This window comes from Zootoca vivipara, chromosome 11 (assembly GCF_963506605.1).
Source record: "Zootoca vivipara chromosome 11, rZooViv1.1, whole genome shotgun sequence".
NCBI lineage: Eukaryota > Metazoa > Chordata > Lepidosauria > Squamata > Lacertidae > Zootoca > Zootoca vivipara.
The window spans coordinates 12,112,644-12,138,990 of record NC_083286.1 but is presented as its reverse complement, the minus strand read 5'-3'; the positions used below and the strand labels follow the sequence as shown (position 1 = coordinate 12,138,990).

At 41.8% G+C, this 26,347-nt stretch overlaps 1 protein-coding gene across 2 annotated transcripts in view; it reads right to left on the bottom strand.

Moving 5' to 3' along the window:
• The window catches only part of SYK (spleen associated tyrosine kinase), a 37,549-nt gene extending 12,064 nt beyond the window's left edge, over positions 1-25,485 (bottom strand). Inside the window, exons 1-7 of one of the 2 annotated variants that reach the window (XM_035099928.2) lie at positions 24,856-25,485; positions 9,309-9,760; positions 8,319-8,479; positions 6,464-6,602; positions 4,071-4,152; positions 2,684-2,724; positions 1,196-1,264 (exon numbers count right to left, since the gene is read on the bottom strand). In XM_035099928.2, coding sequence (XP_034955819.2) covers positions 1,196-1,264; positions 2,684-2,724; positions 4,071-4,152; positions 6,464-6,602; positions 8,319-8,479; positions 9,309-9,716 — 900 coding nt within the window. In that variant the 5' untranslated portion in view covers positions 9,717-9,760; positions 24,856-25,485. The remainder of the gene's footprint in view (positions 1-1,195; positions 1,265-2,683; positions 2,725-4,070; positions 4,153-6,463; positions 6,603-8,318; positions 8,480-9,308; positions 9,761-24,855) is intronic. The other variant, XM_035099929.2, reaches the window with a different exon arrangement.
• Positions 25,486-26,347: the final 862 nt, after the last annotated feature.

The following is a 26,347-nucleotide window of genomic DNA, read 5'->3' as shown; positions in this document are numbered from 1 at the left end:
TATATTATTTCTTGTGTATTCTGTTAATTTATGGAAGTGGGAAATTGTTTCTGAGTCACTGGAGCAATATATTTAAAGGGGATAAGTAGTGAGCAAAACATAGATATGAGGTTCCCAACTGACACATATGTTTCATACTTTGGTACTTGCACTTGCTAGGGAAGATGCAAACTCTTGACTTTAAACAAAGCAGAGAAACACCGAGACAGAAAGTGTGGAATACCTGTGCTCCCTGCCCGCTCAATATTTTAAAATTCTGTCCTAAGCCACTGGTCTTTTCGCCAACTAAGTAGGGCTAATCCAGTTTAAATGTTTGGAGATTTACTTTTAAATACGAGGTTTGTTCATATCAGAATTCATTAGGACTAGCATGAAGGAGACAGACATGTGAAAATTCACACAGAGAACTCCCAACGTTAAGGGAAAGAAGCATGTGCCAATCTGCTCCACAAATTAGGAAGTGTTTTTATTAGCACCTGTAAGGTAACATACAAATGGGCAGCATTCATCCACTGGTCCTCAGATAAACCTTTTTGCAGGAGAAATAAGGATTAATTTCAGCTTGCAGCCACACTGTGATTGGCTTTTGCTTTTTCCAGCAATCATCATGTCTAATTGGGTGGGGTGGGGGCAGAAGAGTGCATATGCTCCATGCTGGCTTTCATGTGCAGTTAGCTGGTACAATACACTAGCCTCCAAACCTGGGGTGGAGGTAGAAGAACAGAGGGGTGGAATATCTTCTCTAAAGAAGCAGGGTCAGTTGTTTTCCACATTTCCCCGTGTTTCAGAGAAAGTACCGGTATAACTCACACAAAAACTAAGATTTAAAACGAAACTATAAATATTGTTTCACTGAAACATAAAGGCAGTTTTCAATGATGCACACGCACATGTGATACTAGCTTATTTTCAACTCCATTCTACCAAACTGATCTCATTATTATTACAGTTATAAATATTATTGCACAGCATGTTGGCAACAAATAAAATGCAATCATTTCTTTTACTTATCTAAATTTGAGCCATGGGTTAATCATATTAGGTCAGCAGTAGAAGCTGAAGAAAGATGCCAAATGTGCGCAGAGCGTTAGCAGCAAGGCATGGAGCCAAACCATTGAAAAGAGCTGTAAGTGAGCTTCATGAGGGTAAGTCCTTCCACACATTTGCAAATTTACAAAACACCATGCTTATGCACCTTTTTGCTTCCCGGCTTTGGGAAAGTGTATGACTTGATTCTGGTGAAAATTCCACCTGTTGACCAAGTCTAAAAAACCATAAAGGATATCAAAAGGATAAATAAGTGTATCAGAAAAAGTAAGAAATATTTCACACAAACATCTACAATAAGTCATCTACAATCGTGGTTTCCAAACTTTCTACGGAGAATAGGACTTGGTTGCAAACTTTTGCGTTTTAGCCAGGATTCACATACAAGGACCTTCACTTTTGCTCTGTACACATCCTTTATAATATGCACCACCAGACTGTAAAACAAATATTTATTTTTTTAAAAAATGAAAAACACCTTCAATCTCTTCAGCCAAGTTCATCCATGGCATGTCAGTGGTTGCTTCAAACCCAACTCAACAGAGACTGCTCCACATTGCAACCTGTTTGTACAATGTACAAATCCTGCATGCATCCAGGAGTTTTCACCATATTGTGCTAAACTGCAACAAGTGAGGGTTTGTACTGTAAAAGATGCTAGAAGCACAGCTGTGTTTCAAGCAGCCACCCATGAATTGGGTCTAAAGGAGAGAGAAGGGGTGTGGCAATTTGAGTAAGTGAACAAACTTTTAAAATGCATCTCCATTCAATTTGAAGTCAATGCCTTGCTTCCTTCAGCACTGAGACGAACGTTGATGAGAAAAGCTTTATCATGCAAGACAAAGCAGAAATTTTCAAAAGGGCTCAGTGCTTGAGACCATGAGTTTTCATTTCTCGCTGTTCTGGTTCCTGTCACTCTCCAAATGGCTTTTATGGCCCTCTGTAATGTCCTTGCTTCTATACCATTTAACAAATGTTCCCGTTATTTTTTCTCCACCCAGTTCTCCTATCTTGCTTTCTCTCGCTATCTACTCTAGTCCTTGTCAACACATTCAAATCCCTTGTGTAACTGAATTTTTGGAAGAACAATGATTGCAGAGCAAGCAAATAACACGCAGAACATCTTAATTTAAATTAGGTATTGTGATTTTATAATTGTATTGTCTCATATCCAAATTTGGACTGTTGTGGCAGAGAACACATCATACACTGTACAAAGTGAAACAAGAGTAGGAGCCAATTGGTGCCACTCCATGGATGCACGATATGGCTCATCCAACAGCACAGGAAAGAAGATTTATCTTGGTGATTCTTCCTCTCCTTGCAGCAGCCCAATGCCCTTCCCTAACCTGCTCTGGAAGTTTGGAGTAATTCCCATGCTTTCCACTGTGGAACAACACCAACTGGAGTCCACCCACTGCAGACTGGCATACATGATATTTTCACTCCAAAATAAATAAAATAAAAATCCACATAATGTCTAATGCTATTGCATGTAAAACACACAAATATATCTGAAAATTATAGCAGGTGTTCATATATTAAGAAACTCAAAAAGTGATAATTAACCATCCTTAAACTCTATTTTATTATTAAAAACCACCATAAATGGTTTTCATCGATACAATTTTCTTACCTTGCTGAAATTAGGCCTATGATCCGGTGAGGTGAATACGCCTAAGATAATGAGGTACACTAATTAGTATTGCTGCTTTTATCAACATTTTTAGGGGGGAAGGCAGGAGAAGAACACCCTTAAGGGAATAAACATGCAAACATCAGTGTAGCTGTGGCATAAGAAATGAAGTTACTGAACTAACAAAAAATGAACACAGACTCAGAGCAAAGCTGCACCCAGCTCAGGGAAGGGTCTCTCCCAGCCCGACCTGGAAATGCCAGGGACTGAAGAAGGAACCTTCTGTATGCTCTACCATTGGGCTACGGCCCTTCCCCAGAGAAGTTGGCAAAATACGGGTCTTCCCTGGGGAAAGTGCTGGGACGTGGAGCTTTAAAGCACAGACCAGTACCAGCATGACGCAAAAGGAATTCTGGATGAGCCCCAAGTGACTCTGAGGTTGCAGCAACCTGATAAATATAGTCTTACTCAAAGAAAAGGCTAAGGAGTAAACCCTACATGAATTCAGAGTGGAGTCCCTAAGGCAATTGGACGGCACCTCGTATGCCTTCTGCAGCCCAGCTGGTGTCAAACGTTTTGCTCTGCTTTCCTTTGGACTATATCAGTGAGGCTGAGAGGGCGGTCTTGTCGTCTGGGAAGCCCAAGACCTCCAGACACACTGCCCAGGCATGTGCCCCCAGGAGGTCCCTTCCGTGCTACAAATATAGCAATCTAACTTCATTCATGGAGACAGATGGATGCCAGCAACTATCCATTCTATGCTCTGCTGTTATTAAGCCCCAAGACTTGAAATGGTGTCCCTGATGCAAGGCGTAGCACTAAAAGGGAATTTAGAAGAGGTTCTGGGAAAGCCCTGACCCACTTGCTTAAAACAGGGCGCTGCTGCTTTACACCATTTGCACTGCTACAGGTAATGTAAGATTGGACAGCCTTTGGCTGCAAATCTCTGGAGAGCCACTGCGGACAACACGGAGCTAGACTGACCAATGGGCTGACCTCCTTGTCCCTTATACACAGATCAATCATTATGCCAATAAAGGCTAAATGAATGAGTACATGGATCAATCATTGCAATCATCTGGAGAAGTCCTCCTGACAGACCCACAGTTCTTATATTCTTTCAGCTTCCGCATTTACTAAGACTTTTTGTGTAGCAGTGCCAGTAATTTGGGACACTGTTCCTATTGGAATCATACAGGTACCTACAATTCCAATATCCTATCAACCTGCTGAAACCTTTTTTTGATTTACCAAGCGTTTTTAGAAAATTTATTGGACTCCGTTATGTATTTTAAGCTCTTATAATTTTATGGTGTTAGAATCATTTTCATGTACACCGCCATGGGGACTCAAATTCTACATTTTAAAAATAAACCCAGTCACTCACCATTTTTCAAGTTAGGATTTGGAACTGGATCTGTGATGATTCTTAGAAGTCCATCTGCTTTGTAGGAATAATGTTCCACTAGCTATCAGGGGAAGAAAACAAAGAAGAAAGATTAGACTTGAAGGAAGGAGAAATAACAAGCTACTGAACTGCTACAGTGGCTTAGGGCCAGACATTTAGCTAATCATTTCTAGTTAATATGTAAAATCCAGCCACCTACCCTGCTGCCCTCTATGGGTTCTCTGGTCCTCAGGTTCAAATATTTCATTTTGTTTCCCCCCTTCTGAAGCCAGTAATTTTATCCCCAGGCAGCTCCACTTTCTCATTAGCCATTAGCCCTTAAGTTATTGTAGGCACTGCTCCCCTTAGGTCAATTTTATGGTGACCAAAATACTGTAGCGTAGGGGTGGTCAGGAGATTTTACCATGAGCCACAGAAGAATCTATGTGAATGGAGACCTGGCTGTGCCCCCTGGAAAAGAGTACATTTTGCAGGAAGGACACAATTGGCTCACCAATTAGCACTCATTAGCTAAGGTTTCCATGCCATACTTCAAATATGACAATGTCCACAGTAGCCCTGTTCACACGTTACCTGCATACCTGTTTTGATGATGGTGTGTGGCAGCAATTTTAGCCAAGCCCCCAGGTCTTTTTCCTGCAACAAATCTATGTTGTGTGCATTGCCTGCTGAAAAATTCAAATGCATGACCACTATTCACTTGCAAGGCTCTCCATATTTGGGGCCCCTGTGCAACTGGGTATCCCAACTTCATGTACGCCCTATATGAGTAGTGCCTTGCACACTGGAATGGTTGTTGCAGGAATAAGATCCGATGAGAAGGGTGAGACTGAAGCCTGGCCCTGCTCTGCAAACACAGATATATCCTACATGTGAGGTACTGAGTATCTCCACTCAAGAAACATGTTACGTCTTGCTTACAGTGATGCAAAAGCAAGTGGTATGCACTTTGGATTCAAAATTCAGTCCTTATCATCCCTCTCCCTCTCCCTCTCTTTCATACAGACAGCACAATAATAGAGTACTATACAGTATCTCATATGTGCTAGGACTCATTAGGTCTCAACCATGTCTTCAAATACCCTCAGCCCTATAACTTATGAATGTTCCTCTGGACATGTGCAGAGCTCATTTCTCTAACTATTTCATGACACTTTATCCATCCTCTCCAACCACATTAGAATTAAAGAACCAGGTTTACAGATCAAAAGACTTGACTATTTCCCCCGCTTCTGACCACAGTTGGTAGGGCCACTATTATTTGCAAAGTGCAATACTGAACATTTCATTAATGAATACTATTATTATTAATAATAATTGGGATAATAATTGGGAGCCAAGACCGAGGGTGGTTTCCTCAGTTAAAAAGAAGTGGTAATGGAAAATGTTCAACTAACTTGTACATCCTCTTTTGGTGCTTGTATATTAACATGTAAGGAAGAACTTGAACACCTCCCCAGCAGAAAGATGTGTATGCTCAAAAAAGGAGCCAAAGTTCACACATTTCTGTAGGGCAGTGATAGCCAAACTTGGCCCTCCAGCTGTTTTGGGACTACAACTCCCATCATGCCTAGCTAACAGGACCAGTGGTCAGGGATGATGTGAACTGTAGTCCCAAAACAGCTGGAGGGCCAAGTTTGGCCATCACTGCCGTAGGGAAACAGGCACCATTTTGCCTTTCCCATGATACACTAGAATTATGAAAACTGAATGTACAAATCACTCATGCATTTGCTGTTGCTACTCCTTTGTAGAAAACTCACCTGAAAATAATGGCAGACCCTACACACTGAGTCAAGAGTCATGGATCCAAGCCCAATGTACACTGAACTAATACCAAGTAAATGTAACATCCCGAAAATCTTGAATTCATACTTGCTAACAAAACTGCATTCAAAAAGAGCACATTTCTGCCAATTTGAGAGCCTTTTGTTATTTGTATTGACTCAAAACAGTGTGTGTGTGGGGGGGAAATAAAGGCAACAACAGAGGTCTCATAATGCAATCCTAAATTTATATTCCCGTATGGCACATAGTGTTTCAGAGAGGGCATAACAAAAATGGAATTTCACTGTCTTTCTATAACTCTGCTATTTTCATGAATAAATTAGATTTGGGATTTCCTGCAATTTGCTCAACAACAACCGTAGCCCAAATTAACCTAAATTTTTTTCTAAGGAAGATCTAAACAGCTCATATTAACCAAGGTAAGCATTACCCTCCCCTAGTTTTGTCCACAATGGAAAACAGGAAAATATGTAATTTTGCAAAACTCATTTAGACTATAGACCCACAGCAAAGCAAAACTCCTGTTGTCTGTGCTGTCAATATGCAGACACAACAGACAGCTCAGGGAGTGACACTTGACAAACCTGGCAGAGTGTATCAAATGCCTTTCCCTCTGGGATTGAGAGTTTCCCCCTCTTGTCCCTCTCAATACGATAATGTAGCACCTTTCCTTCATTGAGCAGACAGAGAGCATAGGATCCCTGATTCTCTTTTTCCCTGATCCTGCAAAGAAAATAAATAAATAAATAAATAAATAAAGGAACAATTTTCAAACTGCAGAGAGTCATTCTTACGTTAACAAATACGAGGCAAATTCTTCTCCACTGTTATTAGCTGTGTAAAGCTCTCCCCATGTTTTCTATGGTCTTCAGAATTACTTTTGTCACCCTCAACTTTTCTAATAGCTGCTGGAGACAATAGTGGCGTATTACCCACCCACCCCAGACCCCAAACTAGCAGCCAAAGGACAGCTGTTTTCCCAACTAAGATTTGACAGACTGAGCAGCATCCAGAAAAACAGCCGTGTGAATTGACTGGTGCAGTTACCCAGTCCATTTAGCAAGGATTATTGGGTTCCTCAATTCTCATAATAACCACAATTATTATAAAATAATAATTACTTCAGAATATTACTCTGTCATAAAACAATACCTTCCTAGCTCCTTAATATTCATTGGGAAGTTTTTAATGTTTGATGTTTTATTGTGTCTTTAATATTTGGTTGGGAGCCGCCCAGAGAGACGGGGTATAAATATATTATTATTATTATTATTATTATTATTATTATTATTAACAGGTCACTAACATCTACAAGTTCTCACTTCCCTGCAAGTTACACAAAGGTCCCCCAAAGTGTGGCTTGATTTTATTTTTTACAGAAAACATCACACCTGTAAAATTCAGGATTTCCATTTTTGTCTACTACAGTAGTCCTTCATTTTAAAAACAACTGATCCCAAAGTGAAGGACAGATGTTATGTGGTAGGAAGAGCAAATCTACTGGCTTATCATGTAGTGGGGTAGTGGGGAGAGAGGCAGAACTAACAACTAATGTGATTTTGCCTAGTCCAAGCTACATGGGCGAGTCGGATTTTCCAGTTCCTGAATTACTAGAACACTATGCACTTCTTGGCCTATCTATAAATAGGTTAGGTAGCTTTTAAGAGTAACAAAAGCAAACATGCATTACAAATGTTATTACAGGACACAGTCAGATAAAAAAGGAGAGAAACCCCAAAATACAAAATGTGAATGAAATATGGAAGGGGGATTCACTTAATTTATTCCACCATGGACTGGGTAACCTCACCACAAAGAAATTGAGGGCCTTTAATGGCTGTCATGAGCAACCGTGTGGTAGTGACCAAACAGTATTTTCCAGAGCAGTAAATTCTGCTTTTTTTAGTATACTTAGGTAAGTTATTCCTGTCTTTATAAAATTTGGGTTTGCACACAGTCAAATCAACAATCTTGCACCAAGATCATTGGGTTTGAATATACTCAACAACTGACAGTATGTGAGATAATAAAACAGTGGAAAGTGCTTGAAACAATTAATGTTTCCAGTATACTGAAGAACAACACATCACCATTGCCTCTCATAGAAAAATGGTAATAAAGTTGGTTAATAACAGTTAAAGTATAATCCACTATTAACTTAACAATGCTGTTTTGAAAAACGCTATCCCATATCCATAACAAGGGAAAAGGTGAGTCAATTCAATATTCCATAAATAACTTACGATGTCTCGGCATATAAGCCACAATGCTGCTTCCAGGAAGGCAAGGCCAGATGGAAATATAGATGAGTAAAGATAAACATACTTGGCAAACTTTGGTATTGTTAGAAATAATGACTCTACTACTTAGTCTTCCTACTGCTGTTCAGGTTGTCGGCATTAAGCCTCTAGAAATTGCAAGAAAAACATGTTTACTTACAAAAATTTCCCATTGGTCTTTGTGCCCAGAAGAACACGCTGTTCTGATTCCTCCCGAGTTATTATCCCATGGAACCAAGGCATTTTCAAATGTGCTGTCGTAGCAATCAATTTCTCTAACTGTGGTTTCTGACTAATAATTGCTTGCTCAAGGGCATGGCCCTGCACAGTAGGGGGAAATGGGGGAAAGTTGTAAGAATACAATATAAGCCGTTCCAGAAGTTGAGCTAAGTGCTGGGCATATCCAGAGTATTTTGCCTGTGTGTGTGTGTGTGTGTGTGTGTTTAGCCCAACAACATTTTAAGCTATATTAAGCAAAGCAGTTTTTTTCTGTGTATCTCATTGGTAGGCAAACTAAGGCCCGGGGGCCGGATGCGGCCCAATCACCTTTTAAATCCGGCCTGCAGACGGTCCGGGAATCAGCATGCTTTACATGAGTAGAATGTGTGCTTTTATTTAAAATGCATCTCTGGGTTATTTGTGGGGCATAGGAATTAATTTATTTTCCCCTTCCAAAATATAGTCCAGCCCCCCATAAGGTCTGAGGGACAGTGGACCGGCCCCCTGCTGAAAAAGTTTGCTGACCCCTGGACTATATCTGTTCATTAAAAACTGTACAATTAGTAGTAGAATAGGCCACAGAATAGGCACATTTTAGAAGGCAAAAATAAAATGTCAAGTAATCCAACAGATTTCATAAAAGACTGACCCATGCAAGAAAACACAGCACCCTAAAATCTACCCTGTGCTTTTGTGACAGTAAATTTGATCGCTACATGGATTTTGAAACTGGAGAACTTAAAGTAGTCTCCACCCCCCGCCCCTGAATAGTGCTGTCAAGAATGGTGTTTTTCTTTAGCTGGGGAATTTAGTGCTTGGGTGCCATTGCAAAAGTGTGAGGTTTCACTTCTTTTCTTATTCTCCTTCACACGTCTCCATACTCACCAGGTGTCAAATGCAAAACAGAAAAACACAGGAGAACTAAACTTACATGCAAGTTCCACGTCCGTTTCACATAATCCCTAATTAGATTTTCCTTCAAGTCCTCAAACTGGCTTGTTTTTGGTTCCACTCCTGGTGGTCGATGACACGGTTTCTTGAGGAGGCAAACAAGACCGTCGACTTCATCCGAGTGGTAGTTAATGAGTTCTACAGGACTCCTGTGGGACTTTCCCCCTGTAATGGCGTAAGAGCCACTCATTTCCCTCTCAATGGTGTAATGATAAACTTTACCCCCGTGAACCATGGACAAAGCAAAGCCACCCAGATAGTTGCGGCTCTGTCGCAGGAGATACAGTCCATTGCTCAGCCCGCCTTGTATCAGGTAGTCTTCAGCTTCTTCACGTGTGATGTTGCCAAAGAAAAAGCTGAGGTGAATAACAGGATTAGCACTTGCCATTTTTTCCTTTCACTTCTTAGTTCCTTATAGTGATTCTTTTGTACCTGTAAGGAAAGAAGAAATGTGACCTCAAATTAAAGTATATCACCTTGAGGGCCACACTTGGGATGCACACAACACAATGAGAGCCCCATATGTAGCCAAAAGGATGCAATGCTGAACTACAGGGAGTCCATATTTTGGTGATTCTTTTACCCTTCATTCCGTGAATTGTGTCCATGCAGATGAAGAGCCATGGTTCTGACTATTCTCTTACAAATCTGTTTGCCCATACTGCCATGAACTCAACTAGACCAGAATCATTTCCCTTTTAATAGGTGGGAGACAATGGGGGGGGGAATACAACCTTCAGATTAATTTTATTGTTTTCTTCTCTTAAGATACCTTTGGTTGTAGGTGAGACTTAATCCTGAAAACACACAAGTTAACTTGGCTAATTCAACACAGGTGGAAGTGATGCTTGGATTCTATGGGTGGCATATGGAGAAGTATTCCAATGAACAAAACATATTACCATATTGCAGATGTATGGCTGAGATGAGAGCTTGTGGCTCTCCTATGGCCATGTTCATAGTAGAGGAGATTTGAATCAGGGATTTGCTGGCTCACACGCTTACGCATTGCTCCGCCCATTTCAACACAACTGAGACTTTTTGCCTATACATTACCACTATATACTTACAGCTCAAACATACATGCTAGGTTTGCTAGGCATGCTACCACAAGTGCAACTGCCTTTTTAATCTTTCTAACTGCTGCTGAATTACAGGAAAGTCCATGTTTGCTTATCATACTGCAGTCCTGGTCTATGGTTAGACCAAAAAAACCCATCTAATAAGCTTTGTTGCTTGCATTCTTCTCTACCCACTACTCTAGGTTTTTTTTTTCTAGACTGCAATGCACTTCGATTAAGCTTTTGAAAATTATTTTCATGTCACACAGGAAGCCACAAATGCTCTGCTTCTCAGTATTTAAGTATTTGTATCTCTCTAGCCAAAGGTCTAACCTGCCTTTCTGTTTCCTTCTGTGGCTAGTGGACATTCAAAAGTTGCCTACTTTAACCAAAAGACATTTTTAATCAGTGTGCAAGAAAATGAGTGGAAGATAAGAGAGACAAGCGCAGAACTATTGATCACTGAAGCACCTTTCCCTCAGCAAAAAACAAGATATATAAACACTAACTTTTAAAAAAAATTATAAGGGAAGTAACGGAGAATGAGACGTATAAAACAAGTGCCTAGCTTCCAGTCTCTAGTGAAACTGAGAATGAAAGGTACAACGGACCCTCCCTGTTCCCAAAATCAGAACTGTTTCAATGACTGACAGATCAAGAAAGGGTCTGATAATAAAGCGTCAAACATTTTAAAATTCCCGATACAAGACTGCCTTCAGATGTCTTCTAAAAGTTGTATAGTTCTGCATCTCCTTGACATCTGCAGGGAGGGCGTTCCTCAGGGAGGGCACCACTACTGAGATGGCCCTCTGGCTGGTTCCCTCTGGCTTCACTTCTTGCAGTGAGGGAACCACCAGAAGTCCCTTGGAGCTGGATCTCAGTGTCTGGGCTGAACAACAGGGGTGGAGACACTCCTTCAGGTATACTGTGTCATTGTGTGTCAAGGCCATTTAGGACTTTAAAGATGAAGTGGCTGGTAAGTAATTTCTTTCTCTTTCTTTCTTTCTTTCTTTCTTTCTTTCTTTCTTTCTCCTTACCTGGCAGGTGAGTTGCCACTGCTACCTTGCTGCTGCTCTGTGAGCTGAAATCTCAAATACCTCTGAAGATATGATGCTGTTTCCTTTCCATGTACGGTATATTATGCAGAAAAAGAAATGGGAGCAATTTCTTTTCCTGTAGAAGGTTCCTGGAAAGGAAACTGTTCCCAACAAGCAGCATTTGAGGCTTCATTCTGGAGTGCAGGCATGGCAGTGGCAGCTAAACTTTTGGCTTTCCTCTGGCTTAATTAGGCAAAAAAAAAGGAAGGTAAATTTGTCTTTCCCTGCCTCATCCCATATGCCCAGTATTGGGTGTATGGAAAGAGGGTACCATCCCAGAAAGCCCTTGAAATACAGTACCCCTGGCCAAATGGCAATCTTCTTTTTAATTCAATAGAAAAAGTTAAATGTTTCTCCAGGAATGTTAGAGCCCCTGAGCACTCCAATGGTATCTCTTTGAATCCCAAGATGTACAAAATGATGGCATTGGTGTGTGTGTGTCACATTTTCCATACTACTTAGGTCTAGAGACAACAGAAGGATCTGCTGGGAGGCATTATCAGACTTATCAACTTATGTGTGTGGAGACTCTGCTTTCTACATGCTGATCAAAAACTAAGACTTCTCTCATTTCCAAGCCACATTTCAGTTTACCAGCCACACACTTAACCAAACTGTACAAAAGAAGAAAACCCCGCAACCCCAACCCATGATTTAGCATGACGCAAGGGAAGAAAGCTGAATAGTTATTATACATCTGCAGGTGTGTGAAAACGTAAAGCTGGTATCTCTAGGAAGTAGTACATGTAAATAAAAAAAGCACTAGAATCAGAGCTACTACAGTAATAATATGCAAAAAATGAAAAGCTCAGCTGTGTAATAAAAAAAGTTAAATGGCAATAAGATGCCCTAAAAATAGCTGTCAATCCAATGCCCTGAATGTTTATGTTCTGTATAAATAAGGGGAAAATATTTAGTATGCCAACATAGCACTTTTCCAGATGGATTTTAACTTGTAGACAAGAGGAAGAATGCAGTTTTCTAAGACAGCTTAGGTAGGAATCAAGCTAATCTTTCACACAAAACATGAACTGAATAACACTCAAGTTGATTTTTAACAACAAGTGTTGTTAATTAGGAAAAGTCAAATTATCTTCCTAATTTAGGTTCTCTCATCTCCACAAGAGAAGCAATGGGGAAATGGGGACTTGCACAACACAATTAAATAGCCGAAAAATATCCCATTGTTTTACAACTTGTAAAAAATACAAAACTTGGGCAAGATTGGCAACATGTTAGTCTGAGAACCTTTAAATATGCTAGGACGGGAAAATGCCTGAGCCCCACTATATATAAACAAAGGCTCAAATCACATGAGCCAGTGCACTGTGACTGAAAAACTTCAGGCAGGGGTACCACACCCCAGAACTTGATTCTATCATCCACTATGCACATCAGTTTACGCTGTATTGCTGCTTATACCCCAGCCTCAGTACAGAAATGCATGGCTGAAGAGTCATTATGCTTGCTTGGTCTAGCAAAGAAGATAGAGGGATCACCCTCTTGCCTGGCATCCTACAGTTCTTTGGGGGCACAGAAGCTAAGGGGACAGATGCAGAGCTACAATGAAAGAGGAATAGCAAGGAAAGCCTTTTTTCACTATATGTATGCATGTCACCTGCCACTAATTGTACAGTACATCCAAAATTTGCAGTGACCCACAGCACTAATGTACCCAAAAAGTCAGTTTGATAGCATTCACTTTATTCTTATGTTTATAAAGAAGCAAAGCAATAAATGAGAACATAAGAAGAGCATGCTGGATCAGGCCAATAGCCCATCAAGTCCAGCATCCTGGGCTGCATAAACACCATTATTATTATTATATTATTATTTATTGCATTTATATACCGCCGTATATGCAGAGGTCTCAGAACAAAGTCAAAATATAAAACCACAAAATATATAATCAAAATAAGATCAACAACCCAATACCCCCCCAAATAACCACATTTAAAAAGAGCACAGGGTGTCAATCAAATCAACCAAAAGCCTGGTTAAAAAAGAACGTTTTTTCCTGGTGCCTAAAGGTTTATAATGAAGGCACCAGGTAAACTTTGTGTGTGTGTGTGTGTGTGTGTGTGTGTGTGTGTGTGTGTGTGTGTGTCATTGAAAGCACATTTACTGTAAACCCAGGACTCTGCTCCTGCACAAGAATCCTGCAAATTGTAGTGCTAGTAATAGTTGCTCTGAAAGGAGGTAACGTCAGATCCTGGGAGTCTTGGAAGAAGTTACGTGGTTCAAATGTATGGTTTGCATGCAACCCTGTTCTCACATTGGCCAGCAAAAATGTCCAACAGCAGGAGCTGAGAACAGTATTCTTCCCCAGCTGCTATTCCCAGCCACTGGAATTCAGAAGCATACTGTCTCCAGCAGTGGAGGTATAACAAAGGGACTGGCTCGTATCCATTGAATTTGTCTAATCTTTTAAAATCCATCCAAGTGGATGACCATCACAACCTCTATTGGGAGTGAATTCCATGGTTTAACTACTTACTACTGCCTATTCCGAACATTCCAACATTCAGCCTTACTGAATGTCTTGAAATTAATTTTTCAAAAGGTAAAAACTTTTCTATCCAATTTCTCCATACCATGCTTAATTCTACACACATCTATTGTGTGTTTGCTCTTACTTGCTGTTTCTCTAAACAAAAAGCCCCAATTGTAACCTGTCTTCATAACGGAATTGCTCTGTCCCTGTGATCTTTTTGGTTGGCTCCCCTTCTCTGAACCTTTCCCAGCTCTACAATGTCCTTTCTGAGTGAGGTGGCCAGAACTGTACATTGTATTCCAATTCAGGTTGCACCATGGATGTGTAACATTAGTTCAGTGATGTTGGGCTGGAAAAGGTCACTACAAAGGAAGGACATATGCTCACTAGCAACACTCAGAAAATTATCCTCTTAGAGGTAGCTATGCAAAGACACTTCTCACCCTGTCCAGATTACAGGTCGATAAATTTACATAAAAGTTAATGATAGATCTAGAAGCCACTGAACTTTTTACCAAATGTTTGAGCTGAAGTTCATAGGCAGGAATTAGGCAAATTCAGTACCATACATATCAGAACAAAGTACAGATTGTGAGAAAAGATGCCTTTAAAACAGGAAGAACTGAAACCTGTTTTTGTCTTCCCTTTTTTCACTTTACCTCCCATTAATCACAGGCAGAATGACCAGTGGTGAGGGCGGTGGTCCAAAACAACTGGAGGACATCAAATTTGGGGAGGCTGTGCTGTAGAAGAGTTGGAGAAGGCCTTCTGGTCACATATTCCAATCATCTGCTCAGCGTAGAGAATCCAGAGCTTAGACATCTCCAAAAGATGGACGTCTAGTCTCTGCTTTAAGACCTCTAGCAAGGGAGAGCCCATCATCCCTCCAGCTAATTGATTCCATTACTGTACTGAACTATTACTTCTGTGAATACGCCTCTCCCAACATTCAGGCACAACTCTAACCCTCTCGTAACTTAAGCCCATTCGATTTAGTCATGCCCTTTGTCTTCTTCTGTGTCACTGAGACCCAAAACTATTTGAAAAAGTTCTATCTTGCTCATGCTTCACCTGCTTAGTCTTAGTCTGGGCTAAACATGCCCAACTTCTTCACTCTTTCCTCCTAGGATTTGTTTTACATACCACTCATTCTTGCCCTCCTCTACACCGGTTCTGCTTTGTCTATATTCTTAAAACTGCAGTGCACTCATTTTTGTAAGTCACTCTAAGATTCATTTTTCTGAGGGGAAGAGACTAATAAATATAACAGTAACAGTAACAACAGCAACAACTTGATACAACACGTGAAGCTGACTATGCTCAATGCAAACAAAAAGTTATATTCAAGCCTTTATTGGCTTTAGTCTGCCTATGCTAATTATACTCTGGTCTTACAAGAATCATACTCTGTCAGTTTTTGAGAAACGCTTCCTGTGCTTCTCTGAAAATGTGTCCCCATGACCATACACATTTTTTGCTCAAAGTGCTTCGCACAAGTCTAATACAATCACCATAACTCATAATAAAAATTAGATCTACAACATAAACACTAAGAATTTGACAATTAACTGCTAATTTAAAATATATCAAAAATTGAAGCGAACACTTCACGTAGAATGTCCCAGCTCTCCAGGTGGGATTTAGAATGCCCCCTGCCTGAAACCCTGAAGAGCTTCTGCCAGTCTACTCTGAAAATACTGAGCCAGGTGGACTGATGGTTTGACTCAGTATAAGGCAGCTCCCTATATTCCTACAAATATTCCTACAAAGCTTACCAACAGTTCCAATTAACAGTATACAATACCTTCACATCCCAAAGTAGCCGCAAAGTTAGTGACATTAGTGCCTAGCACCCGCCATAACTTTTATATCTTGACCCAGAAAGCCCCCTCGGAGTTTTTCTTGCAGCAACTTCCTTGTGAAAACTGCAGAGCAGGACAAGGCAGGTGGAGTGGCAAACCCAGAGTTAACTGTTGTGGTTAAACAAACTTAGGCTGAGTTTTACCACACATTAAAAAACTTTTAAAAAATCCTTATTACCTGATGAATAGCCTTTGGACTATAATGTAACTTAAATAGAAAACTATCTTTAGAAAGGTTTTTCCTCCAAAAGCATTTTATTTTAAAAATCCAATTTAAATAAAAAAAATCTGATTTAAATAAAAAAATCTGATTTTATATATAACTGATTTTATAGTATATCATTGATTTTTATCCACCCTGATATGCAGCATCGGCAGAGGTGTACCTAGGCTCCCTTGCACCCTTGGCAAGGAGATGTATCAGCGCCCGCCCACCCATCTCCAGAAAAAAACATGATGTAATTCCATAGCTGCCAAGTTTTCCCTTTTCTCGCGAGGAAGCCTATTCAGCATAATGGAATTTCCCTTAAAAAAAGGGATAACTTGGCAGCTATGTGTAATTCAATCATCACAAATGACTTTTGAACTGGGCATTTAACAGCATTCTACTCAAAAGTAAATCCAACCAAGTTCAGTGGGGCTTACTCCTATAAAAGTAGGAAAATAGGACCACAGCCTAAATCTGGCAAGTCAGACGCAGGAACTTCTGACATCACCTCGCTTGACTTTTCGTTACTTCGGTCAAGGAGCCAGCAGAAAAGGCAATAACTTGGAGGTTGCGCCCCAGTGCATCCTTTACTCATAAGTAAGCCCTGCTTAAGTCAATGGCCCTTGCTCTCTGGGGTAAACTTGCAGTGGCGCACATGCTGGAAATTGGTCAAGCCAGGAAAGAAACCAGGAAAAAGCCACTTGGCTATCGTAAATTAAGAGCCTTGCCTGATGTTTCTCAGTCACAACATCAGCTGAAAGGCTGCTCTAGGGGAAAGCAGGGGCATCAGAGGGTGGGGAGAAGCCCTCACAGGGACAGGTAAGGGGACTCTGCAGCTGCTGAGACAGCCCACACTGGCACCCAGATTCCTCAGATGAAGTTCCAAGAGAGGCACAATTTTTGCGCCTTCCTCCTGGCCGGCACTCTTGGTGAAGACCAACCTTACTAACCCCTAAGTAACATACTACTCTGAGCATTGCAAAACCAAACTTTGGCCTTGTTCAGAACTTGGATGAATGCATGAGGCTCAAAGTAAGATTGTGTGTGCTCGGCCTTCACATGTTCAGTATAAGGTTTGAAACAGCCCCATGCTCTTTTCGTGCAGTAAGGAAACCTGTGTGCACAGCACAGGCATGTTTTACATGCACAGGTGCTCTTTTTAATCCTGTGCAATGAATGTATGGTCAAGCATACACGATCCCACTTCCACATCCTTGTGGCACTCATTGGCACTCACTTCAAGATCTGTTGTATTTAAATTCTTTTTTACTTTTTTACTGTAAGCTGCCCAGGGAATTGTAAATACCTAAACAAAATGTCCTCCACTCAGTGAAGTGGCTTTAATTCTCAGATTTCCTCTGCTGCCATATAATCTCTTCAGCTGCTAGCACAGTTCATTGAACTTATTCTTTACAGTGTTTTGACAGGATCCATACACTAGGAATGCAATAGGATGTGGGGCAATTATAGGAAAATCTGGCAAAAGTTTAGCAGAACTATTAATACTATTCCATGCAACCCCAATCTCTGAGCAGCAAGAGACTCCAGGGGTTCCAATGTTTACTCACTGTTTCATTTCCTAGGAATGAAGGTCAACTGAGCCTGTGGTGTCTTTAGGCTATATGGTTTTATTTCACATATACTGTACACAACTTGAACATAGGATGGAGGGGATCAAAGAATTAACACTCCAACATATCTTGCTTCTCCATTAGGTGCTCAGGGAAGCCCCAAGTAACACAAACACTACTCTGGAGATAGTTCTTCTAGTTTACAAGGTAATGTGGCTTGCAACTACATGAGTAGGGTTACTCCCCTTTGTCTCTATGGCAGCAGGGCAACCTTGTCTGCCCAGTTCAGTGGCCTCTTCTACTAGCTTCTAAACCTTACATACACAGGATCATAGGACTGGAAAGGCCCCATGGGTATCATCCAGACTGACCCTACAACCTATAACACTATGTTTAATTTTGTACCAAAACTGGGCCACCAAGACAGCAGTAGCAGAACAACTTCATCAAGTTTCCTTGCATCTTAATACATTTCCAACAGACACCATTTTTATAATGTTCATTGGACACCAGTGTGCTCTGAATGTCATTGCCAGTTGAATCAATATTGGAATGGTTTGGAACAGGAAAATCTTTTTTTGTAAAATGTTCATTTTAACTACTGAAATCCTGCCCCACAGGGAGAGGTGAAGTTTGTTCCAAATTTCCATGTTTTTTAAATCTCATTCCAAGTTTCTGTGTAATTGTCCTGATACAAATCAATACATTTTGTCGATATCCAAATTCCCAAGTATTTTACTTTGTTTTTAATCTCCAAACCCGTAATTTTTTTGTAAATCCTTTATCTCCTCAGATCTCATGTTTTTAACTGATAGGTTAGTTTTTTAAAAATATATATTTTAAATCCTGCCAATCTTCCAAATTTGTTAATTGTTTCTATAGCTGCTGGAATACTTTGTTGGGGGTTTTCAGTTGATACTATCAGGTCATCCGCAAATAATAATAATAATAATAATAAAAATAAAATTATTTATACCCTGCCCATCTGGCTGGGTTTCCCTAGCCACTCTGGGCGGCTTCCAACTGAATATTAAAAACAGTACAGCATCATACATTAAAACTCCGATTTTATATGATTTTACTCCTATCTTGACTCCCTTTATTTCTTCATTTTTTCTAACAGTTTGTAATAATGTTTCCAATACCAATAGTGTATAAATAAAAGGGGTGAAAGGGGACATCCTTGATTTGTGCCTTTTGCTATTTCAATATTTTTGGTAATATTCCCATTTATTATCAGGCTTGCCTTCTGTTTCTTCCCATTTATTATCATGCTTGCCTTCTGTTTCTCCTAGTTTCATTAATTTGTTTTTTCATAAAGCACCAGGAGATGTTGTCGAACGCTTTCTCTGCATCAATTAGCTTTAATGCTACCTGTTTATCATTTTTAAATTCTAGATATTCCAATATGTCAACAATATTCCTGGTATTGTTCTGAATCTGTCTCCCTGGTAGGAAGCCTGATTGATTTGGGTGGATAATACCACCCGAGACCACATAACACCGGTCTTGAAAGACCTACATTGGCTCCCAGTACGTTTCCGAGCACAATTCAAAGTGTTGGTGCTGACCTTTAAAGCCCTAAACGGCCTCGGTCCAGTATACCTGAAGGAGTGTCTCCACCTCCAGTGCCGAGGGCCTTCTGGTGGTTCCCTCACTGCGAGAAGCCAAGTTACAGGGAACCAGGCAGAGGGACTTCTCGCTAGTGGCACCCGCCCTGTGGAACAATCTCCCATCAGATGTCAAAGAGAAAAACAACTTACCAGACTTTTAGAGGACATCTGAAGGCAGCCCTGTTTAGGGAAGCTTTTAATCTTTAAGAAATTAGTGTATTCTAGTATTTCTGTTGGAAGCCGCGCAGAGTGGCTGCGGAAACCCAGCCAGATGGGCGGGGTAAAAATAATAAATTATTATATTATATTATTATTATATTAATATTATTATTATTTCTTTTAGGATTTCTTCAATCTATTTGCTAGTATTGTAGCAAAAATTTATAATCACTATTTCATAGCAATATCGGTCTATAGTTTGCTACTAGTTCTAAATTACCTCCCTGTTTTGGTAATAGCATAGGCTTCGGTCCAGGAATCTGGTATTTTCCCCTCATTTAAGATATCATTCATTATAATACTGTTTAAACATATTCACCATCATTCAACAAGAAAGATCTACACGCAGAAACAGATTTCTGCACGCTGATTTCTATCTTTTCGGATTGGAAATCATAAACAGGATAATGCACATATGCACTGTACTGTTCAGGCAACACTTAATTGCTAGATGTCTCTCTTGATGCAAACTAGGATATACAACCCCATCTGGGACGTCTAGCTACATTCTATCTTTTATTTGTTTGTTTGACATTTTTATACCACTTGTTTGCATTTCTTGGCACTGTACATAAAAACAATCTACAGAAAACAAATGCAGGACAAACGCAGGATAATAAAACATTAAAACTTTATCATAAAACCTGGTCTGCTGGAAGAAAATAGACTTAGTCATGCACCTGAAGCTAGAAGGAGTGTGCCTGTCTAATTTCAGCTGGGAGGGAGTTCCACAGGCTTGGACACAGCATACTGAATGCACATTTAGTAGTTATGAGCTGTGCCTCTGAATTCCTGCATAGATCTTGGTAATTGGGCTAGGCTAGGATATAAAATATCAGGCAGTCCTTAAGATCTCCTGGACTCATATTGTGGAGGGCCTTGTAAATTAATACGAGAACTGTGAATCAGGCTACCAGTAATCCATGAGCAGCTAGTGCAAGCTTTTAAGCACCGCAGCTGTGTGCTGGCCATAGTCTGTCCCCGCCAGCTGCTGCATTTTGCACCAGTTGTAGCTTCTGTACTGCGTGCAAGGGTAACCCTGTATAGAGCACATTGAAACCATTAAGTCTTAAGGTTTACTTAGATATTTTATTATTGTATTTATAAAAAAGCAGCCCAGTAACATTGTTCTATGGGTGGTTTACATGATAGTATTAAAAACACTATCTTAAACACCCCAGCTTCCAGAATAAAAGCTGCCAGCAAAGAGAGAGAAAAACCCAATATTTCAGAACACTAAACATAGTTTGTGAAAAAGGACTGGCAGACCAAACCTAACACCCAGATGACCTTGCAGAAAATACTGTGGCCCTCCTGAGGGAGCACGTTCTCACTGGTACCAGCTGTTTCACTTCATGGGTCCTCTGAAGGGGATCTTTAGGTTTGGATAAGTATAAATGGGAGTAGGAGATCTTTCAGGTATCCTGGTCCCAGCCTGTTAAGCTCTTTAACTGTTAAAACCAAGACAATGAATTGGGCCCAGAAAGACTGGGAGCTTGTTTAGCTGTTTAAACACTGGTGCGATATGTTGAAATTGCCCGCTCCCAGTTAACAATTTTGCAGCACTGATTTGAACCTACTGGACCAAAACAGTCCCATATTTTAGTTGCATTAGACTAAATAATTGTAGGTCACTTTGGGTTTACATTTTGTTTTTTTTTTAAAGTGACTATTATGTCCAATAAATAAAAACATACAGAAATAAGTGCATGGCTGAATTAGATTGTTTATTTCTTCACACAAGAAGCACAAAGGAGCAAAAATAAAAATAAAAATGTCAGCCCTGAAAATATTTCCCTGTTTATCACACTGACTGCATGCAGCAGAAGTTGAAAATTTCATAATGGAGTGTGGCTAACCCAAATGCACCTTCTAAAAATGATGCGTGTGATGTTTCACTTCTAGCAAACTTCTGCCCCAGTAGCGAAACCTGAATTCTGTTTTGCATTCAACAATATTAACCAAATTAAGGTCTGCACAAGAGTGTTACAAAAGACAGGCTTGGGTCCCTCCCCCATGTCCAGCTCCCCTTCCACCCCCCCCCCAACTTTATCATGCTGTTATTAAAATAAAAAATATTCATGCTTCTTTCAATATGAATATGTTATTGTTGAGACTGAAACCAAATGAAGCAATTATGAAATCCTTCCAAGCATTTAGTGTGTTTTTTTGCTCGGATTCTGCTATAGGGAACTACAAGGAGGAACAACCAAAAAAGGAATGACCACAGACTTGTACAGAGAAAAAAGAATGGCTGCAAGGTTTTTTTTGCCTTTTTTGTATCATGTGCCCTTATTCCTTTAGACAGAAAGCTACACCAAGAACCCTTTTTTGGTATTTAAGAAATTTTCATCCATTCCCATCAACCCCATGGAAATGTAAGGTTAAGATTTATTCCTCATTTAAAACAGCAGTCCTACAGCATAAGGACACACAGTATTTGGGCAACAGACTAATGGATCACCTTCAAAACATGGTCTGAAGTGCATTTACTGGTAAGGAGAGCAGCCTTCACGGTCCAATTCAGGACTTCATGTTTACCCAGAAAGAAGTCCCAGGGACTTCTCTGTTTCCAAGTAAGAGAAAAGAGCACATAGTGTCAGGGGCTGCAGGATCCCCCTCACTGGTCCCCATCCTTCACAGACCACCCCCCCATTCCAGCAGGACTCCTGAGCCTTCCTCTTCTGATGCATCCAAAAGGGCATAGGAGCCAACTCTTAGCAGCCAAAGTCCCTTCCCGCTCCCCATAAAATATTTGGGGCAGTGCCGGATAAAACCCCATGGAGGCCCCTAGGCTGTCAAAATCTCGGGGCCCCCCTCACAAATTATCTTCTAATATTTGGTTGTAATTTTCTTTCAAGATCAAATCAGTATTATTTGACTCCATTGTCCCTAAAAGGCCGGTGCCTACTCTAACTATTCGGTTATCTGGCACTGATTTGAAGGGGTTGGGTCCATGAGCATAGCCAGGATTTATTTTAGGGGGGGTCAGGCTTATGGTTGGGGGGGGGGGTCAGAACTGAGCTATCTGTGATGCAACTGGTCAGTTAGTTAAGTGCTTTTTTATTTATTTATTTACTTTACTTTATTTATTTTTTATTTACTTTATTTAGGGGGGCAGCTGTCCCCCATGCCCAATTCCATGGCTGGGTCGCCCCCAAAGTTGATGAGCATTGCCATTCAAAGAGGTGTGTCCTGTGATCGATTCTGTGGGGTGTGGTGGGGGCTTACCTGCCCCCTGCCAGTCTTTTATTCAGCTTGGCACCCCTGCGAAGAGGTTAATGTTTTCTAACATATGGGGAGCGGGGAGCACTGTGGTCTAAGCCAATGAGCCACTTTGTTTGTTTATTTATTTATTGAATTTATATACCGCCCTATACCTGGAGGTCTCAGGGCAGTTCACGGAACAAAAGAAAAATATAAAACCACAATACAAATAATCAAAATAACAACCCAATAACATCGCTTCCCAAAAAGAAAGAAACACATTCTAAAAGGGCATAGGATGTCAATCAAATCAACCAAAGGCCTGGTTAAAAAGGAACAATTTTGCCTGGCGCCTAAAGGTGTACGTATAATGAAGGCTCCAGGAGAACTTCCCTGGGGAGAGCATTCCACAGATGGGGACCCACTGCAGAGAAGGCCCTGTTCTCATGTTGCCACCCTCCAAATCTCTCAAGGAGGGGGCACACAAAGGAGTGCCTCAGAAGATGACCTCAGGGTCCAGGTAGGTTCATATGGAAAGAGGCGACCCTTGAGGTATTGCGGTCCTTAGCCATTTAAGGCTTTATAGGTCAAAACAAGCACTTTGAATCGGGCCCGGAAACTAATTGGGAGCCAATGCAGTCGGACCAGGATAAGTGTAATATGCTCAAACCGTCTTGCTCCGGGGAGCAACCTGGCAACTGAATTCAGCAATAGTCGAAGTTTCCGAACTGTCTTCAGAGGCAGCCCTTTGCAGTAATCTGACCTTGAGGTTACCAGAGCACAGTCAACAGTAGTTAGGCTATCCCTGTCCAGATAGGGGCTACCGATCAGAAGGTTGGCGGTTCGATTCCCCACGACAGGGTGAGCTCCCGTTGCTCTGTCCCAGCTCCTGCCAACCTAGCAGTTTGAAAGCACGCCAGTGCAAGTAGATAAACAGGTACCGCTGCGGCGGGAAGGTAAAACGTGTTTCCGTGCGCTCTGGTTTCCATCACGGTGTCCCGTTGCACCAGAAGTGGTTTAGTCATGCTGTCCACATGACCCGGAAAGCTGTCTGTGGACAAATGCCGCTGAAGCGAGATGACCACTGCAACCCCATAATTGCCTTTGACTGGACTTAACCATCCAGGGGTCCTTTACCTTTTTTTCACCCTGGTCCAATGTAATGCAGGGGTGCCAAATCACTCTGTCATTCATGCATGCACTGCCCCTTGTGGCTTCCTTCCTGGCCTGATTAATGTCTGCTGGGTATGGACTCTTGTGTCCAATGGTCCTTTAAGTTTTTACCAGTACGCTTCCGAACACAATTCAAAGTGTTGGTGCTGACCTTTAAAGCCCTAAACAGCCTTGGCCCAGTATACCTGAAGGAGTGTCTCCACCCCCAACCTTCAGCCCGGACACTGAGGTCCAGCTCCAAGGGCCTTCTGGCGGTTCCCTTGCTGTGAGAAGCAAAGCTACAGGGAACCAGGCAGAGGGCCTTTTTGGTGGTGGCGCCCGTCCTGTGGAACGCCCTCCCATCAGATGTCAAGGAAACAAACAACTATCTGATTTTTAGAAGGCATCTGAAGGCAGCCCTGCTTAAGGAAGTTTTTAATGTTCGATGTTTTATTGTGTTTTTAATACAGTATTCTGTTGGGAGCTGAATGGCTGGGGAAACCCAGCCAGATGGGCAGGGTATAAATAAATAAATAAATTATTATTATTATTATTACTTTTACTTATGGCGGCGGGGGAAGCTACTGAAGGTAATGGGGCCCTTTGTATGTCTAGCTGTCCTTTGCCAACAACAAACTGCCGCTGTTTTTGGTGTTTAATATATGCTATATGGTAATTTATGGACCTCATAGGTACCTAAAGCCATTTGCACATGTAGAATGGAGGCACCCTATATCTAGAAATGAGCAAACCAGTGATGTTTTAGGCTAGCAGGCGGGGCCCATGACTTCCATCATAGGAGCCTAAACAACACAAAACACTGTACGGTAGGTGTTTTTTATCTTATATTTTGGAAATGTACATCCAGGTGTTTTTTTATTTAGTTTTTTTTGGGGGGGTCCCCCAAGAGAGTGGGGCCCTAACTTGCTATAACTTGTTTCGCTTATACGTAAATCCGGCACTGCCCTCAGGCCCCAAGCCCCTTGGTTCCGATACCCTCCCCCCGTCCCTCCTTCGACTGAGGGAGAAGCAGCGTCCCTTACCTGAGGGGAATGGGCGGGAAAACTGACGTGACGTCTCTTTCTCCTCAGGAGACGCGGCCTTCCCAGGCCGGGGGGGGGGGAGGAAAGAAGAGACCGGGCGCTTGGAGACCGGCCGCCGGCCACCTGCCTGGGCGAGGCTCGATCCCGAGGCGGCGGCGCCCCTCAAGCCGTCGAGCCTTCTTCTTCTTCGCTGGCCGTGCCTCCTCCGCGCCCTTTCCGCTAAGCAGCAGCCCGAGTGTCCGCGGCGAAGAAGGCCGGCCTAGGCTCGGCGGTCTCTCGCGGGCCACGCCTGCCAGGCCCCCGCCGGAGGAGCCCCGGGTCCGTTCAGGATGACTGGAGCGCCCGCTTCCTCATTTTCGAGTTTCCTCAGCGGCTGTTGTTTCGGCAGAGCGGCACTTCCTCGTCGGCGCCAAGGCCAGCTGCCTTCATTTGCTTAAGAGCGGTTTAAACGGGGTGTGTGTTTGGGGCGAGAGAAAAAGAGACCGGCTTTCGGCACCCCGAGTGGGACGAAGGCGCTAGGGAAGATGGGTCCCGACCCGCTTGCCGATTCCCCTGCGCCTCTGCGCTCGGCTGGAATCTCCCCTTCCCTGCCCTCGCTTTTTATTTCCATGCCAAGTAAAAGCGCAGATTCTGCTTTTTCTGCGCACGCCGCAGCGATTGGCTCCTGCCTGGCAGCGGGGGTTGGGCTAGATGACCTCCGGGGTACCCTTCCTAACTCTAGGATTTATCCTGAAATCTGGTGCATGCTTAACGTTGAAGTCGTGGGGTGGGGTGGGGTGCGCAGCTGCACCCCCCCCCAAAAAAAATCAAGTGAATAAATAAAAATACTTAACTAAAAGTAGATAAATATTTTAAAAATATTTATGCTTTTCAAATCCATACATTTCACTAATTTTACTATCATTTTAACATTTAAACTTGACTGCCTTCCCCTTCTTTCTGCAGTTCCTTGAGTTCATTTTGTTCATATGCAGCCTGTAGAACGTTCTCCTTCAGGTGATTGTCACTAGTATATGCCCTGGAGCATACCAGGAGAGTTTTAGGGGGGAAAATATATGTCCCCCCCCCAAAAAAGGGATGTCTGTCAGTTAGACTGGGTATGCCTAAGCCCTTTGGTGGGCCAAAAGCAGCACTCTTGCATGCGACCCAGTGACATTACTGTGGATTTCCATGCCGGGCTGTAACATGTGAACGTCCTTGGGTCTTACCTGCTTGGATGTTGGACTCAGCACTTCCCATCAGTCCCAGACAGTCAGGAATGATGGTGTACATCCCTGATCTGGAAATTAGGATAATATACTCTCTCTCTCTCTCTCTCTCTCTCTCTCTCTCTCTCTCTCTCTCTCTCTCTCTCTCTCTCTCTCTCTCTCTGTATGAGTATAAGATTGTTTATAGTTAAAAATGTGCCTGCCAAAGTATTATATTTTCCTGGGTGGCCCCATTCATTTTGCTATCTATGTGGCAGCTTCCTTTGCCTGCATGATAGATAATT